Source organism: Pectinophora gossypiella, chromosome 7 (assembly GCF_024362695.1).
Source record: "Pectinophora gossypiella chromosome 7, ilPecGoss1.1, whole genome shotgun sequence".
NCBI lineage: Eukaryota > Metazoa > Arthropoda > Insecta > Lepidoptera > Gelechiidae > Pectinophora > Pectinophora gossypiella.
The window spans coordinates 14565950-14584873 of NC_065410.1; the positions used below are offsets into that span (position 1 = coordinate 14565950).

The 18924-nt window shown below is 38.1% G+C and overlaps 1 protein-coding gene across 2 annotated transcripts in view; it reads right to left on the reverse strand.

The window, feature by feature from the left end:
- LOC126368471 (zwei Ig domain protein zig-8-like) overlaps positions 1 to 18924 on the reverse strand; it is a 97986-nt gene that overhangs the window by 30115 nt on the left and 48947 nt on the right. For both annotated transcript variants that reach the window (XM_050012489.1, XM_050012488.1), the window contains exons 3-4: positions 10474 to 10673; positions 2626 to 2836 (exon numbers count right to left, since the gene is read on the reverse strand). In XM_050012489.1, the coding sequence (XP_049868446.1) occupies positions 2626 to 2836; positions 10474 to 10673 (411 nt within the window). The remainder of the gene's footprint in view (positions 1 to 2625; positions 2837 to 10473; positions 10674 to 18924) is intronic.

The following is an 18924-nucleotide window of genomic DNA, read 5'->3' on the forward strand; positions in this document are numbered from 1 at the left end:
CATAGCACACAAACCACACATGCACACAACATAATGCATGCTTACTTTGACTGAATTGGAGATGTCCTTAGAGAATGTTTAGTATGATCAGAAACGGCGTGCGTGTATGAAGCGATTGATGAATGTGGAGGAAGCAAGAGAAGTGTTTCAGGATCGAAGCACATGAACTTCTATAGTCTCTGCTTACCCCGGTGGAAAATAGGCGTGAGTTTATGTATGTATGTATCAACATAGCACACTTTGCAGTTTCTTGCAATTTGTATCGCCTAACCACTACTGACCAGCTAAAGTTTTTTGTTTAATTGCATTCTTATGTTTTTTACTCCGTGGTCTAACAGCGTTGGGCTCACGATCTGGAGGTCTTGTGAGAGTGACATTTATTTGGTAAGGACATTGCAACCTTCAATCACCTGATTGTCCGAAAAAGTAAGACGATTCCGTGCTTCGGAACGTACGTTAAACCATTGGTCCTGACTATTAGCCGTAAAACACCTCCATCAACCAGCAGTGGAACAGCATAGTGCAGTATGCTTCATCCCCGCTCCGGTTTATTGAGGGGAGGCATGTGCCCAGTAGTGGGACGTATGTAGGCTGATTAATAAAATAAGTTATAGCACGCCCCGCATCGACTCGACTTGCGCTTTTATATGCGCGTATGCGTGGATGAACTAATAAGGGTTTACGTAAAATTGATATAATGAATAAACTAATCAATCAGAGAGGGACTGTCCAAGGTACATCCCTGAAGAAATCCTTGGGTGTCGAGGCGGTGAAATTATATTTATAAAATGAAACAGCAGCGTCTTTTTCTTGTGTTGTATTGAGAGAAGGGAACAGCGAAAGCTCCGCGAATGAACGTGATCACAATAGTGTTTCCATATTTAAAAATATTAAAATATATTATATATTTTCAACAGTCCCTTAGAAACAAAATAGATGGCGCTGTACAGATTTTCCTTCGCTTAAACTTTTAATTTAGTGGATAACAGACATAATGCATCTTTTATATTTGTTTTTGGGAATTAATAATGACATTTTTATACCCAGTCACAATTACATCTTCCACCCATTATTATTCTAAGCAACTAGCAACATATTTCTATATAATTCAAAGGTCAAGCAACAATTATTTTTATGTTAAATGCTTCTGCCATTGAATTTTGGAATAATTATGTACACGATTTAAAAAGAAAATAGGTAACTATCACTTTAAAGCCGTACAATGTCAACTATAAAAATAGGTACAAATAGAAATAAGTAATTTGTGAAAATTTGAAATGTCTAGCTATCGCGATTCCTGACGTAGATACCTACATCCTGGTGACCGACGGACGGACGGATAGACAGACAGCGAAGTTTTAGTAATAAGGACCCGTTATTACCCTTTGTGTATCTCAAAAAAGTCCAGATGTCTTTTAAAATCCGAAACCCAAATATTGTGTCTGGAAATCCAGGATTTGACAAGGTAAGCGCTTGCGACTTGGATAGGGCCCCTGTGCCTAACAAATGAAACTGGGAAACTGACCTACGATATTGAGGTACACAGCGTAACCAATGGGCGGCGTGGTGGAGATCTTAAGCGCTTGCGACTTGGATAGGGCCTCTGTACCTAACAAATGAAACTGGGAAACTGACCTACGATATTGAGGTACACAGCGTAACCAATGGGCAGCGTGGTGGAGATCTTAAGCGCTTGCGACTTGGATAGGGCCTCTGTACCTAACAAGTAAAACTGGGAAACTGACCTACGATATTGAGGTACACAGCGTAACCAATGGGCGGCGTGGTGGAGATCTTAAGCGCTTGCGACTTGGATAGGGCCTCTGTACCTAACAAATGAAACTGGGAAACTGACCTACGATATTGAGGTACACAGCGTAACCAATGGGCGGCGTGGTGGAGATCTTAAGCGCTTGCGACTTGGATAGGGCCTCTGTACCTAACAAATGAAACTGGGAAACTGACCTACGATATTGAGGTACACAGCGTAACCAATGGGCGGCGTGGTGGAGATCTTAAGCGCTTGCGACTTGGATAGGGCCTCTGTACCTAACAAGTAAAACTGGGAAACTGACCTACGATATTGAGGTACACAGCGTAACCAATGGGCGGCGTGGTGGAGATCTTAAGCGTTTGCGACTTGGATAGGGCCTCTGTGCCCAACAAGTGAAACTGGGAAACTGACCTACGATATTGAGGTACACAGCGTAACCAATGGGCGGCGTGGTGGAGATCTTAAGCGCTTGCGACTTGGATAGGGCCTCTGTGCCTAACAAGTGAAACTGGGAAACTGACCTACGATATTGAGGTACACAGCGTAACCAATGGGCGGCGTGGTGGAGATCTTAAGCGTTTGCGACTTGGATAGGGCCTCTGTGCCCAACAAGTGAAACTGGGAAACTGACCTACGATATTGAGGTATACAGCGTAACCAATGGGCGGCGTGGTGGAGATCTTAAGCGCTTGCGACTTGGATAGGGCCTCTGTGCCTAACAAGTGAAACTGGGAAACTGACCTACGATATTGAGGTACACAGCGTAACCAATGGGCGGCGTGGTGGAGATCTTAAGCGCTTGCGACTTGGATAGGGCCTCTGTACCTAACAAGTAAAACTGGGAAACTGACCTACGATATTGAGGTACACAGCGTAACCAATGGGCGGCGTGGTGGAGATCTGGCACTCGTACTGTCCGGAGTCGCGGCGCTGCGGGCTCCGTATGCGGAGCGCCCACTCTTCGGAGCGCGGCTTGTGCTGCGCTTCAAACCGCTGGTCCGAGGTGTACGTGTAGCGGCCCACCGTCAGCAGGTGGATGTCGCGGTGGCGCACCCATGATACCTGCCGAAGATGACATCATTGATATAAAATAAACATAAAATAAATAATAGCCTCCGCGGTATAGTAGTTAGAACGTTAGACTCACGATCTGACGAACAGACTACGAAACATTTATTTAACGTAATTATCAGAGATAAACTAGTTAAAATTCATTTTAACATTTTTGAATCTAAAGAATTTTGCAAGGTGTTTTGGCTGAGGACAAGAAACTGCAAGAAAAACACATTTTTAAAATAAATGTAGGTATATAATTACAATATCTAATAACTAGAGGAACACTTTTCTAAACTGGCTTCGTTTCCTGGTGGCAACATTGCCATTTTGTTAGTGGCGCGAATGGGGTCACCCGCCACCATAGTGTCGTAGATATTTCGAGAAGCAGCGGGAAAACACCCAATATCTTTACTACCAGTCGATCGTGTCGTCTGACCAAGGAGTTAATGATAATTATTAGGTAAAATTAAGCCGAACCGAGCCGAGCCGAAATTGAGCCGAGTTAAGCCGTTGGTCCCGGTTGCATTAGCAGTCGTTAATAACCACCAATCCGCACTGGGCCCGCGTGGTGGTTTAAGGCCCGATCTCCCTATCCATCCATAGGGAAGGCCCGTGCCCCTGCAGTGGGGACGTTAATGGGCTGGTGATGATGAGGTAAAATTATTATATGTCACGCCAAAAAATAATTCCAGCGCACAAAATATACAAATGAAAATAGCACCTCTGTATTGTATACACGTGACAATAATCATTTTTTGCATTTTTAATCCACAATCGTGACAAAAAATGAAATTCTGTATTACATGCATTTTTAATAGGCAGTTCCAATTCAGTTATAGGTATTATTTTGTTATTAGAGGAAGTCGTGGTAGTGTACTTGAATGAACGTACATGCTATCATCACATGAGCGTAAGGTAAGGTAACGGCCTCCGTGGTCCAGTGGTTCAGCTTCAGGCTCACGATCCGGAGGTCCCGAGTTCGAATCCCAATGGAAATATATCACAAAAATCATATTGTGAGCCCTGGTTTGCCTAGGACATTACAGGCTGGTCACCTGAGTGTCCGAAAATAGACGATCCATGCTTCAGAAGGCACGTTAAGCTGTTGTTCTCTGTTACTACTTACTGATGTAAGTACATAGTCGATATACGAGCCATGTCAGAGGCCTTTGGCGGCTCCATAATAGCCCTGACACCAGGGTTGATGAGGTTGGTAATCCACCTCACAACCCACACGATAGGGAAAAAAGCGTAAGTTGAAAAACTATTTCACTACCATGGCCATGGTGGGCAAATTTATTGAATGTTAAATGCCATTCTGTTATATATAGTTCTTATAGTAACGAAACGGGCAAGCTCCATTTGCCAAATGTATAGAGTTTTTGGACTTAGGGTTTGTATAGTTAGGGCGTGTAGAGTTAGAAACATGTCTCTTCATAAGATCTGATAATTTTTGACATTGCTATCGATATAATCTCATCTTGGCAACATTTTCTATCGTCGTTGCCAATTTAAAAGCTCTTATGTGTCGCACGCACCAAATTCCTTTTTTTTTTCAGGATCGAATAGTATTTTGTTCCTAAAACATTAAGTACAAACTTTTATGTACGTAAATATCAATTATCTTTTAATATTTTTAAATACACAGTCATACATAAAATTTTCAGGCGGACGTATTTTTTAATTTCTGTAAAATTGACCAGATTGCACATAACATAAACTGCCTATATACGTCCCACTGCTGGGCACAGGTCTCCCCTCAATCAACCGGAAGGGGTATGGAGCATACTCCACCACGCTGCTCCACTGCGGGTTGGTGGAGGTGTTTTTACGGCTAATAGCCGGGACCGACGGCTTAACGTGCCCTCCGAAGCACGGAATCATCTTACTTTTTCGGACAATCAGGTGATTCAAGCCTGAAAAGCCTTTACCAAATAAAGGACAGACTCACAAAGTGATTTTGACAATGTCCTCATCGGGAATCGAACCCGGACCTCCAGTTCGTGAGCCTAACGCTCTAACCACTAGACCACGTAGGCTGTTAATTGATTTTAATTGATTGCACATAATTGATTTTAAATTGGCAACGACGATATGACAATGAGTCTTTGGGATTTCGTAATTCTAAGTCTATGGGAAGTACCCTATAGGTTTTGATTCATCTGCGATATTTACGAAAATAAGGTCCAAATGCGTTAAGCATCTTTGGATTGTCCTCAGCTATACCGTTGACATGGGTCATTTTACCGCAGGTGTTGTCAAAAAAACCTACGTTTTCCCTTTTCATTTATATTAAATTTGCTTTTGCTTTGAAAAAATAATAAGGACTTCTAATAAACTTTGGAAAAAAAATGCAGTTTTGAAGGTTTGGATTTGTGTTTTTCTGTTTCGTGTATAGTGTTGTATAAACAGAAAGACATAAGGAAAGTGGATTTTTTGAACGCTCGTTTTCTAAATTTACTTAGCAAAGGAAATATAAGCTTTAGTTCTCATAATTCATAATCATTCAATATATATATACATATATATATATTCATTCTTTCATTTAATCGCAATAAAAATGGTATTACAGTTTGCAGATGGTCAGCATTTAACATTTGGACTACATTTTTAGTTATTTAAATTATAACATGCAAATAGTAAAATAAAATAAAATAAATAATTCTAAATAAAAATAATAAAAAATTAATTAATAATTAATTTAATTTTTTAATTGTACTGTATTCATGTGTTATGTCTGATTGTTGAAATTTTAGTTTGTGCAATAAAGTACTTATATTTGATTTGATTTGATTTTGATTTGAATAATTCAACGGTCAATCATTAGGTACATTAATTATGAAATAATAATAAAATGATTTACAATGTCATTATCCAAATTACACGTCACAAAAAAACAAACAATACACAAAAAAGAAAAACAAATTACTGAAGGCTAGATATACAGCTCGTATAAAATAATACAATGGTAGATTATTTAAAAACAGAATATTAATTAAAACCTGTAGGAATATTAAAGTAGATATCTCGCGTCAGGAGATTGCATACTAACGAGCTGAGTACAGTGGAGAATTCATTACACAAATCTCACCGCTGAATCAAAGAGATTATGTTAAAATATTAATACCAGTAGGGGTAACATCCGCGACGGGATAAAATTCTGTCACGGTATTTTTTTCGATTCTGACGATATAATTATGTCGTGTCGGTGCTAATATGTTCACAGCTGTTACGTTTCCAAATCTTCTCCTACCAATAACAACTCCCCTCTTAAAAATAATTCCATTCAAAACAACATTATTTAAAAGGCGAAAGATGTTTGCTAACAGCTATTTTGTGCTTGTGACGTCGAAACCTCTCAAATTCTTTGAAACAAAGCCTTCGAGATCGGGCTTAAGGGAACGTTAAAGAAAAAAAGGTCTAATCTACTCTCAGGTTTTTTCTTAAGGTTCTGTATAATGGATTCTGTCGAGCGCTTTCGCGTAACGTCGTATCTATAGGTAAAGTTAAGTGCCCACTTCCGAACCGAAACGATGGTTATCTTTGGGGTTAATAATAAATATAAAACTTCTATCGCCCATAACCTGGGCCAGTTTATGTTCTTACAGAATAAACATGGATACAATTTATTATTCATTGTTAAAGTTGAAGGCTGTGAAGGTTTAATATTTGGGCGTAACCGTTATTTTGTAGGACCACTTGTGAAAGGTATATCGGTAATAAATTACAGGAAGCATAAAATTGGATCGCCTCTTGACCTTTTCTTTATGTACGCACATGAAAACGTATTCTTACATTCATATATCATCTATAAATATAATACAAATCTTCTATAATGTTGCCGAAGTAGGTACCTACAGGCAAAATAAAATATAGCTTAATTATCGTAAATTACTAGTCAATTTTGATACTGTATTTCATTGAGTCGACTCTAAAATTAGTTTTCAAACGTCCATTTAACGCGACGTTCCTTTATTAATAATTTAAAATAGTATGTTAGTGTTTTAATGTCAAGAATCTCTAACAAGAGTCTAATATACGATCTAATATACAAGAGGCTCTGCCCACTACCCCGATACCAACCCCGCCGGCGTGGTCGACGATTTCCCTCAATCAGCGCTTATCGCTATCGACCCACTAGGGTCGATTAATTCTTTCAAATATTTTTCCTCTTAGACGACGCCCTGACCCGAGGTTCGCGCCCAACTAGGCACCCTCAGGCCCGTTGTCTTAAACGTTGTACCGGTTGAGAGCGTTCCCCATTTGTCCGGCTAGGTAGTTAATGCCATCTGCGACAAATCTACAATAAGTAAAAAAAAAAGGTTCTGCCCACTTCAATAAATAGGAAACTTTAAAACATCCTGTAAGATCCGTGAGCCGTGGTAGCCCCGTTGGAGAACGCTTGACTCTCTCATTGAGGTCGCAGGTTCGAATCCTAAACCAACGATTTTCGAACCTGTTTTCGAATTCACGTTTGGATCATAAATGATACGTGCTAAGCGGTGAATAAAAACACCGTGAGGAAACTCACATACCCGATAATGCGTTTCAGAGGTATGTGACCTAACCCGTATTGGGCTGCGGCTGGTTTCCCTTTGTGGGTTCGAAGGTCAGACAAGCAGTCGCTTCTGTAAAAAACCAATGTACTTACGTGTAATTTTTGAAATGCTATAAATAAAAATTAAAAAAAAAAACTTGTATTTTAAAACAAACAATGTAAAAATCAATAAGACATAACGTATAGCTGAAGACGAAAGACATTTTCGAAATTTTTGTATTCTTTTGTTTTTAGGTTATTTTTTCCGGTGGAAAAGAGGCGTGAGTTTATTTATGTATGTGTGTGTGAGTGTTGTATTTTTTTTAGTACATAAGTATTTTACGTTATAGGAACGTTTCCTCACGCACGTATTTTCCGGACAGACGAGTGGGGATCGCCCTTTACGAGACACTTCACATTTCACTTCCTAATGTTCAGTGTGCGGAAACAAACTTTATTACCACTATTTTAATCTTCTTTTTAATCTTCTTTTTAGGTTATCTGGAGCAAAATGCAGGCTTCAAGCGATTCATGAAACTTTTTGCCTAGCATTTATTTTTTTATATTCTGGAGTCCATTTGCCTTACTTAAAGTTATTAACAGACCCGTTTTTTACGCAACGAATGTGGTGCTAATCTGTAGTGGTAGCAGTTCAAAATGAGTTATGTGCAGTTTTCACTGGGCTCGACCGTTATAGACGGCGATACGGCCACCTATAACGTTGGTCTAACAGAAAGCTCAAGCAGCACTTTCTCAGCTCTCTCTCCTCTTTATAACGCTTTTCTTTTGTACTCCATTCTTCTTACATCTTCTTCTTTATAACGTAGGTAGTACTGTCATGGTTTCCTTTCTTCCATAGTAACGTATGTATATATTGACGTATTTATATATTATTATAATCATTATTTACTGTTTAGTTTAGTTATAAGTACTTATATTTTCAACATTTTATTTTTTATTTTGCACTGTCTATCCCGCTACAATTTTCATTAAATTCATATCCTATACTATAATAATTATAATACTAATTTACTTTTTAATGTGATTTAAGTGCAATAAAGAGTTTTTGTATTGTATTGTATTGTAAAGCTCCGTGAGTTGTGGGTACTTAGTTCATATTGCTATAGAAGTACTTTCGACTACCCCAATTCGGATATAGTCGTGAGCTTAGTTATGTGTTATGTAATGTTGTCAAAATGAGTGCTGTTCCTTTCCAATTCGTTTACCTAACATTACTTAAGATTGCTGCGTTCCGTCGCGTGTGTGAGACTGCCAGTGCCTTTCTGGGTAAGCTCGCTCCACTGTCGATCTCTTCTCTTCGTGGAAGAATGAAATCAAGAAAACCAAGAACCAAAGAAAAGAACCAAGACGCTAGCTGAGAGACCTTTTTCTTTCGGAAAAACAGGATTCAATAAAGTACCTACTGACGTAAAGTCTCACAGTTTTTAGAATACTCACATCGGCGTACTTACGAGAATGATAAAGTTATCGTTTTGAGAGGAAAGTTTGACGATCTCGTGGCGTGTCGAGCTTTTATTTCCAACTCTTGCTTGCTGACAAAACAATCTTTGCAAAGACAAATTGAACACTCCAATCTGAGTAGATATAATGAAACTGTCTATTCGCCTTATTATGTATACTAGGCAATCTTTCGAGATTACTTTCTAGCGTGTCTAGGAACAACTTGTTTACAAGCAGGCACATTTCTAACATAACACGACTATAATAATATCTCCAACAACTCGCGTCAACTCGTGATTGGGTGCTGAGTATGTGGACAGGCCTGCTTCAGTCAGGGAGCTCAGAAAACACTGTTTCTGTGATAAAGTCACATAAACTCTTTATTTTTCACTTTCCTTCCATCGACTGCAATTGGAATACCATTTAATGTAAGTTTATAAATTATGTAATACAAACTGGATTTAAAAAAAATAAAGAAAGGGAAGCATGAAACAGTAGGACTATGGCCCTGTGCTGGGAGGTTTCCTGGCCACGTCTTTCCCTCAGCGTTACAGATTTCGATGTGGTAGTAGTTTTACAGCTGGTGCTAATTCCTGTAAATACCATCTAATTTTATTTTAAATTATATCTGTAATTTTCTTATCCGCCGAAAAGGAAAGGGACGGGTAATCGACAAGCATAAAATTTATGGAACACACGTCAATTTTAAGCACAAATCTAAACCAACCGTCTAAAAATTTTACATCCGTCAATAACCCGACACAGTTAAGTAGACAGCACGTCAAACGGATTGCATACCAGCGACGTACCTTTTGATTCGCCCGGGTTATTCATTCATTTACTCATTCTTCCTAAAATTAAGAGCTGTGAATCATCCGTCCCTTTCCTTTTCGACGGATATGAAAATGACGGATATAACTTAAAATAAAATTAGGCGGTGTCTGCAGGAATCGGGGCCATTATGTAATTTAATTTTTGACGTTCAAAAAGCGCTAACTTTGAAGGCAATTTTGAAAAATACATATTTAAAAAAATCCATTGGGGTAGTTACAGGTACATCCATTGGAACATGAAAAAAGTACCTGCGTCTCACCGAGTTTTCTGTTAGACTAACATGATAGGTGGTGAGCCGTATCGCTCTGATGGTCGAGCCAACTGTGTTAGTGAAAACTGCACTTGAAATAAATTAATAACAATTCTTCTTTCTAGTGCTGTAGTGGTTACGATATTTTTTTCAAGTAAGTAAATTTCTTAGTCAAAATTGATGTCTTTTTCTAATGAATGTTATTTTGTTTTAGAGAATGTGTTTAGCGGGTTGCATACCAACGACGTGTCTAGTGAATTCGGAAAAGCAATTTGAGGCTTATAACTCAAACTTAAAAATGTCTTTATTCAGCGGGTACCATAATTTAAATTTGAAATTACATTTTTTTTTACAAAAAATATTACATAAATACTTTTATTGTCAAACATATCGTCCGACTATAACTATATACTGTATCTTCTCACAGCCTGTACAACCAAGGAAAAGTAACTGCAAGAAAAACCTCGGCCCTAGATGTTCTTTAAAACTATACAAAAAAGGCAATTTCACAATTTAAGTAGGTACTTTTAAAAACCAAAATAAAAGCTTTATTTAACTCACCGTCCGATTTTGCAAATTCTTGACTCTGCATAAAAGTCTCACCGGGTGACCGACCAGTCCAGTTACGTTTCTTGGAGTAGTGGGGTCAAAGTAGGGGGCTTCTGTAGACCCCTGCCATTCCTGGAGAAACTCTGCCCTGAAGCGACGGGACGATATATCCAGGGTGGTGTCATCCAGAGGATCTTCTGTGCCGGAACCCGCTGATAAATGAAAAAAATATTTAATATAGACAGATAAAGATCATAATACTTACATATGATCACGCCTATGTCCCGTTGGGGTAGGTAGAGTCCACGGATTTCTACGACCCTGACACGCCACGTTCGCTTCTTCCACTCTCATTAACGACTTCATGCATGCTTGCTAGTTTAGAGTACTCTAAAATAGAGAGAAAAAGAATAAGAGAGAGAGAGAGATAGAGAGAGAGAGAGAGAAGGGGGGGGGGGGGAGAGAGAAAATATTTATACATCAATTTGTGACACCCTACTATATAGAGCATACACTAATAACTATTATACAGAAACAGAATAAAATATAAGTAGATTTACTGGGCATACAATGTGGCACAGCTGTAAAAAGGTGTACCATATATACATCGTTTACATACATACATAAACAACCTAAATACGTCCCACAGCTGGGCACAGGCCTCCCCTCAATCAACCGGAGGGGGTATGGAGCATACTCCACCACGCTGCTCCACTGCGGGTTGGTGGAAGTGTTTTTACGGCTAATAGCCGGGACCAACGGCTTAACGTGCCCTCCAAAGCACGGAATCATCTTACTTTTTCGGACAATAAGGTGATTCAAGCCTGAAAAATCCTTACCAAACAAAGGACAGTCTCACAAAGTGATTTCGACAATGTCCCCATCGGGAATCGAACCCGGACCTCCAGATCATGAGCCTAACGCTCTAACCACTAGACCACGGAGGCTGGTGAAAAGGTCTATTTGTGTCTATTTTCTCTTAATTTTCCTCGTACCATAGTAGTTCCCAAAGTGTACCATATATACATGGATTAATATAAAAAAAAATACTTATAAGGTATAAACTTGCAGTTTACTTGGAGGTAGGTAAATATTTGTGGGATAATAAACTACGAAAATATAAATAATGTGTTGCATTGCTTCCGTTGTCTAGTGATTGAGCGTTGGGCTCACGATCCGGATGTCTCGGGTTCGAATCCCGGTGGGGACATAATCGCAAAAATATTATGGTAGAGGCGTGAAATAAATTCGCTGACATGATGACCCGACTTAATAAATAACTGTTTTACGAAGTAATTTAAAAATAATCGGTTTAAACAGATTGGACGCGGAATATTTTATAAAGGCACAACGATGAACCAGCAAACGTTAAATTAATATAACTTTTTAAATACTTTTATATTATTTGCTTACAAAGTTCATTAAAAATGGATTATTATTATTATTAGGATAAATGTGACTTCTGTTTGTCTGTGAGCAAGTAGCATACGCAATAGAACTAACTAATCGTCACCATATGTCATATTTATCTGATCCTTTGAGGTTTTTTTTTTGACGTAACCTATTGTATAAATTCCGCAAATCGCATTAACTACTTGGGCGGACAATGGGAAGCGAGGGCTCTCACCCGGTACAAATTTTAAGAAAACCGGCCTCAGGTACCCAATTGGACGCGAACCTCGGCACAGGGCTTCGTTTGAGAGGATAATATTTGAAAGAATTAATCGACTCTAGTGGGTCGATAGCGATAAGCGCTGAATGAGGGAAATCGTCGACCACACCAGCGGGGTCGGTATCGGGGTTCTTAAGTGTTTGTTGTCGTGAGCTGATTGGCCGCGTCTATGGGGAGAAACTTTTGTTGAATATGATTAAAGTAGTGTGTTATTTTCTTATGTCCAGTTTTCTACTATTTACTCATCATCTCCCTAGCATTATTCCGTTTTTTTAACGGGACCCTGCTTACCTAACTTGAAGATTTGACAGCTTCAGTTTTTTACAGAAGCGGCTGCCTGTTCGACCTTCCAATCCGCTAAGGGAAAACGAGCCCAATACACGTTAGGTCACATACCTCCGAAAATGAATTTCATATTATATCATTTATTTTATGAAATAAAAAAAATTGTAAAGAAAAAATTGAAAAGTTGTAGTTTGAGTGGTTATGTCAAAATTAATCGACGCGACTTTTATGACTGGAATGAAGACAGTAGATATAAATTAATATTGTATATCATCCCCCTAGCATTATACCGTTTTTCACAGGGTCCGCTTATCTAACCTGAAGATTTGACAGGTCCGAAAAATTAATATTGTATATTTGAACCTAAAATATTGCTAGACTCTGATACATTTTCTCTACGTCACGCGTTAACCATTAATTATTTTCGCTCATTTGTCGTCGTATGATAAAATATTAAGGAAAACGAATGTCATAGAACATTCTTATATTTTCTCTAACAATAAAACGCCACTTATTCACATTTGACTGACTACGCGTCATTATATGTAATGTGATGTCAAGACCATTGGATGTGAAATGTGGAATCCACCCATAGTCTCCCAATCTCGGCTAACATTTGGCAGGAGAGACACCCCACTGCATTTAGAATGCCCCTGGATTTTGATCTAGGTACTGTGGTACCGGGTTACGAATCAAAGATGTGGAGTCGCTTATTGTTCCATTTCTCATTATGATAATTTACTAAATATAAGTTTAAAAACTAAAACACGAAAAATCACGCTTTAAAAAGTATGAAACAGGAAAATAGATATTATATTTTTCTGAAATTCTTGCGAATAGTGTCTAGAAGATATCCGTGGTCGTAAGCTGTGGTAAGCAAACTCTTAGTACAAATTGTCAATGTCAGTCGACAGTCAATTTTTAAAGTTTTTTTATCGAACGTCTCATAAACGTGTCTAAAACTTGGTGGACCGGTACGACTCGCCGCTGCTGAACCGCTGGGTGCGATTGCACGCAGTTACATAGCTGCCCGCGGCTTCGGTGATTCGGGCCGGCCTCGTGTAGCTTATTTTTATGTTGTCGTCTTTCGAATCTGTTACTAATACTAGGTAAAGCTTTTTGTGACTAGTTTCCGAAATAAATATTTTGAATTTGAATTAAAACTACTGCAGCTTCTCATAACCAATATTGTCGCGAGCTTATGTTATGTATCAATAACAAACGATACGGTGCATATAGGTAGTTGCTAGTATAAGTTTCGTCTCACGTTCAATTCGGTCATCACATCGACGAACATGCCCCATCTACATAATAGCATGGCGTAATACCACGTAATTCCCTAGGGATTGAAATAGATGTGTATCGATTCCATATACATTGCCCACCATTTTGCCAGCTTGATTATTATCTAGGCTATCTTTGGGAATACAATTTACATCTACTTCGGTAGTAACGAAGACAGGCAGTTGCTTCTGTAAAAGACCAGGGTTTAGAGTTAAAAACCCACATCGCAGCAATTCAGTTATTAATTATTATCTTAAGTGCAGTTTCTCATTTGGCTCGACCATTATATACGGAGATACGGCTCACCACCTATCACATAGTTCTAACACACACAAAGCTAGGTGAGGTATGGGTACTTAGTTCATCTTGCTTTGGATGTAGGTGCCTCTGAGTACCCCAAATGGGGGATTCGGCAGTAAAGAAGACAGACAGTTGCTTCTGTAAAAGACCAGGGTCCAGAGTTAAAAACCCACATCGCAGCAATTCATCTGAAAAGCAATATTGGTATGATAACATTTTTGACGTTGCGCACTTAGTTTACATACATACATAAACCTACGCCTATTTCCTAACGTGGGTAAGTAGGGACTATGACCATTTGTTTCGATCCTGACACACTTCTCTTGCTTCCTCCACATTCATCAATCGTTTCATACATGCCGGTTCAGATAAGATCGTACGTGGGTAAGCAGAGACTATGGTATTCCATTTGCTTCGATCCTGACACACTTCTCTCTCATGCATCAGTAGATCGTACTAAACCTTTTCTAAGGACATGTCGAAATTGGTCAAAGTATGTCCTTATTCTTATACGTGCAAATGGCTAGATGAATTGCTTTCGTGTGGTCTTTTTGACGCCCAGACCGGTCGAGTCTTCAGGGTATGTTAGCGGAACTCGTGAATAATTTGATAAAGCTAGGGAGATGAAGATAGTAATGAAGTGAAGAACCGGCACATTGGTATAGGGCTTTGAGCATAAATTATGGTTATTATACCTGTCAACGGCATGCCTTTTCTGTCCTTTACAAGATTTACTCTGGCAGCTTGGTCTAAAATCAATGTATTATTGAAGTTCCACCTTCTAATTTGAAGATTATAATTATAATTACAACAGTATCTACCGTAAAATATCGCCGATGTAAAATATTGGCGATGCGATTACTACAGCTAAAGTAGGTGTCAATCAGCTAGCAACAGTGAACACTTCAGAACTTCGAAACGGACACCATTTCCCGATTTTTGCCCGATCCGGGAAATTTATCTGCAACACTTTTTTTTCAGACGTTACTTAATATCCTTTCTACATATAAAAAAGAGAAAAGGCCGTCTCTACCCATGTTTTCTTAAAGTCTATACTAACAGAAAGAATTAGAGCTATCCTTATAGCCTTTTTTTTAAAAAGAACGTCTTTCTTTTCTCCGGCTAGACAGGTTGAGAGAAGCTGCAGTAGTTTTAGGCGGATGAGACGTTTGTTATGTAAAAATTGACGATTTAAAGTGTAATTATGTTACCTACTGAATAAATATATTTTTGAATTTGAATTGAATATAAATATAAACAGTGAGCTGAACTGGCACCTCACTCTAAAATGTAATAAATAATTTAAATAAAATTATCCTGAATTTAAATGATGGCTTTCATTCGAACATGTCTAAGAGTGTTTCCATAATCAAGTCGTTGTAATACTTCACGTGTAAACCAAAAAGCGTCTCCATTAACCATTTGTTTGTATTTGTCACCGTAAAATTGTAAATAACGTTAGATTATAATCTATCTCGCGAGATTGTGAACTGTCGAAAAATTGTGAAACGTAATATACTGCTTACAATTTAACGTATTATTATTCGTCAGATTATAATCTATCGAAGTAAAACTGTTAAATCACAATCTTACAATTGTCAAATTGTCAACTGTCCGACGGCTGTCCCTGATTGGTTGGCCTTACAGTAGACCGTTCTGTGTCCATAGAGTTAGGAATAAAACACAGGTGTCAGTCAAATAAAATAAATGCTCTTCAAGATTGTTAAATCAAGTACGTATTTATTAATTATTTAGTAAGTAATCAATAATTCTGACATCACATGGTAAGAAAAAATGTATCAAAATTAAAAAATCTGAAACGTATCATTCAGTATACTTTTCGTGTGTAAGATAAACATGTTGGCGGCATAGGGGTGGCCCAAGGGCCACCCCCGCCGCACCCTAACCTACTGTTATGCCTTGTAAAAATTATGACAAAACACTATTATTCTAAAAAAGAATTATGGATATCTATTTATTAATCCCAAAAATAAGTTATACCTAACAAACCAGTATTCCTAGATGTTATTATGGGAAAGTAAAACTATTATGCTAAAAAACGTTATGCAAAAAGGATTATGATAATTAAAATTATGACAAAAACATTTATGCATTTTAAGAGAATCCCAAATTAACATTATGCTCACTCTAATAGTTTTGTAACTCTATGGTATAGCACGCGAGGTGCGTTTCGTATCACAATTTGACGGTTTCACTTCGATAAATTATAATCTACCGAAAAATAATACGTTAAATTGTAAGCAATATGATACGATTCATAATTATTCGACAGTTCACAATCTCGCGAGATTCAAATCGATAGATTATAATCTAACGTTATTTACAATTTTACGGTGACATATTCATTAAATATTCCCTTTCATATTGTATGAAAACGTGGAGGGCTTGCTTTATACTGAAGCATTGCGTGTTCTTTGTCTCCTTATAAGACGGCATACCGCTAATTTATTAAAAGAGAAAAACAAACATTTCTCTTACACCATTTTTGGGCATTTGATTTCGTTACTTTAGTTCATATATTAAGTACCAACACGATAAATAAAACTTAGATAATTACTATGTATTGCGTAAAATTGCTTCAAAAGCTAAATTTGAAGCTTTCAAAAAAAGGGAAATATTTTACAAAAATATTTTTAATAAAACCTTCATAACTTGAATACAAATGATTTATAAATAATGTTTTATAATTTGAATTTAATATAAATCGCGGAGTTTAACGTAGTATATAAAGTTAGGTAGGCACAAATATTATATAAGTTCAATACAAGTGTTTTACATATAAACCTAAGGGCATTATCGGTATATTTTACGCATGTAGTAGAGAAGAGGTAATCTATTACACGGAACACGGGATTTTGCTGCTTCAATAATGTAAACAGCTCATATCAACCCTTGCCTCAACGGTTTTAAAGGCGGAAATGGGAGCCAACGGTATGGCAAGGCAGGACGGAAGAGGCGAGTCACAGGGACTGTAACCTGAACCCTGACAGAGGGCAGCAGTAACTGTCAGTTATTCAGAGGCGGAGGACAGAAGTCCTAGTACTGCTTTGAAATAGACTACTCTGAGCGCCATCCCACTCGCGTCAGACAAGAGTACCGCGGAAGGCAAGAGGGAAACCACTGCCCTATTTTTCCCTAAAAAGTAGCATGGAGAATGCTACACCGACAAGAGCGTAGGTCTTAAATTTGTGGAGGTATCAATCGGAGGAGGTATGGTACATAATCCACCACGCTACTCCAGTGCGGGTAGGAGGAGTTTCTTCTTATAAATCTTATAAATAATTATATAATTAGGTACTACAACAGATTACTTATGCAGCGTAACGACTTGATCTTGCCCAATCTATAGTTTCCGGTTGAATAATATTTATATATTTATATCAGGTAACTAAGACCCATTGAAATATATACCTTAACCTAAAATACATATTTTACATTATAAAAAGTAACAATCACAAAGTCTACTTTTCTTTTTTGTATCGGTAGTGCACGGTTATTTTAGTAAACGAACTTCCAAAATTAAATTATCTATCTCTTCGTGTGTACGAATATTAATATGAGGACGTGTTCGAATGTGACGGTTGTATTGAGTGTGGTGAATGTGTGGTGAATGTGGTGTGTGTGTGTAAAGTGTTTGTGGGAATTGAAAGGAAAATGCGGTCGGCGAGGTGCGGATTCCCTTCGGTCTATTAAAAATCAGTCGCACGCAAGCTGTTACCCGATTTCCTTCTAATTTGAAATCTTACGCTCGAGTTATCTTCACGAGTTATTCGTGAGGGGATGGAACCAATTTATACTTTCACAGGCATATCATACCTACTTACTTTACATTTAATAATTTTATAATAAATAACGTCACAGTGGTATCAGTGTGTTAATGTGGCCCTATGGTATACCGGTTTGCTTTTCAAAAGTGTTTGAACAACGAAACTGGACTCGCACCAATAAGCCATTCTTTTACTTCTTCTATCGTGTGTCAACCCTGGTGTCAGGGTTACTATTGCGCCGCCAAAGGCCCCTGACATGCCTCATGTAACGACTACTTACTTACATCAGTAAGTAGTAACCGGGACCAACGGTTTGACGTGCCTTCAGAAGCACGGACCGTCTTACTTTTGGACAATCTGGTGATCAGCCAGTAATGTCCTAACCAAACTAGGGACCACAAAATATTTTTTGTGATATGTCCCCACCGGGAATCGAACCCGGGACCTCCGGATCGTGAGCCCAACGCTCAACCACTGGACCACGGAGGTCGTTAAAAGGTCGTTAAGTGGGTCGTTCTTCTTTTTTATCGACAATAAAAAGACATTTTCTCGATTTATCGGATTTAACATCTTTAAAATTATAACGGCAATAAATATTTTAAAACATCATATAAAGATGTGTCTGTAGAGGACTATTTATTTAGTGGTTCTCTTTATCTTGGTAACATACTTTTCTTTGCAGGCGCATTCCAAAAAATATTGTGACAGAGTGGCCCTTCTCATCGGAGACAGCATTTCAATTTACCACTCTGTCACATAATTTTGTGAAAAACGATCAAGCTACGTTAATAACTAATTGAGGAACCGATTAGTATTTTGCTTGTATTTTGAGTATAATAAGATAACTATATTTTTGGACAATCAAAACATGAAAAAAAATTCTAAAACATAACTTATCAGAAGCAGAACGAAGGACAGATCATTGTCGATAAAAAAGAAGAACAACCCAAATAAGTTATTAATTAATCGTGGGTGTAGTTTTACAGTTGGCCCGACCATTATATACGGAGATATGGCTCAGCACCCATCACATTGGTCTAACAGACACAAAGCTCGGTGAAGTGTGGGTACTTAGTTCATCTTGCTTTGGATGTAGGTACCTCTGACTAACCCAAATGTGATATATTCTTCAGC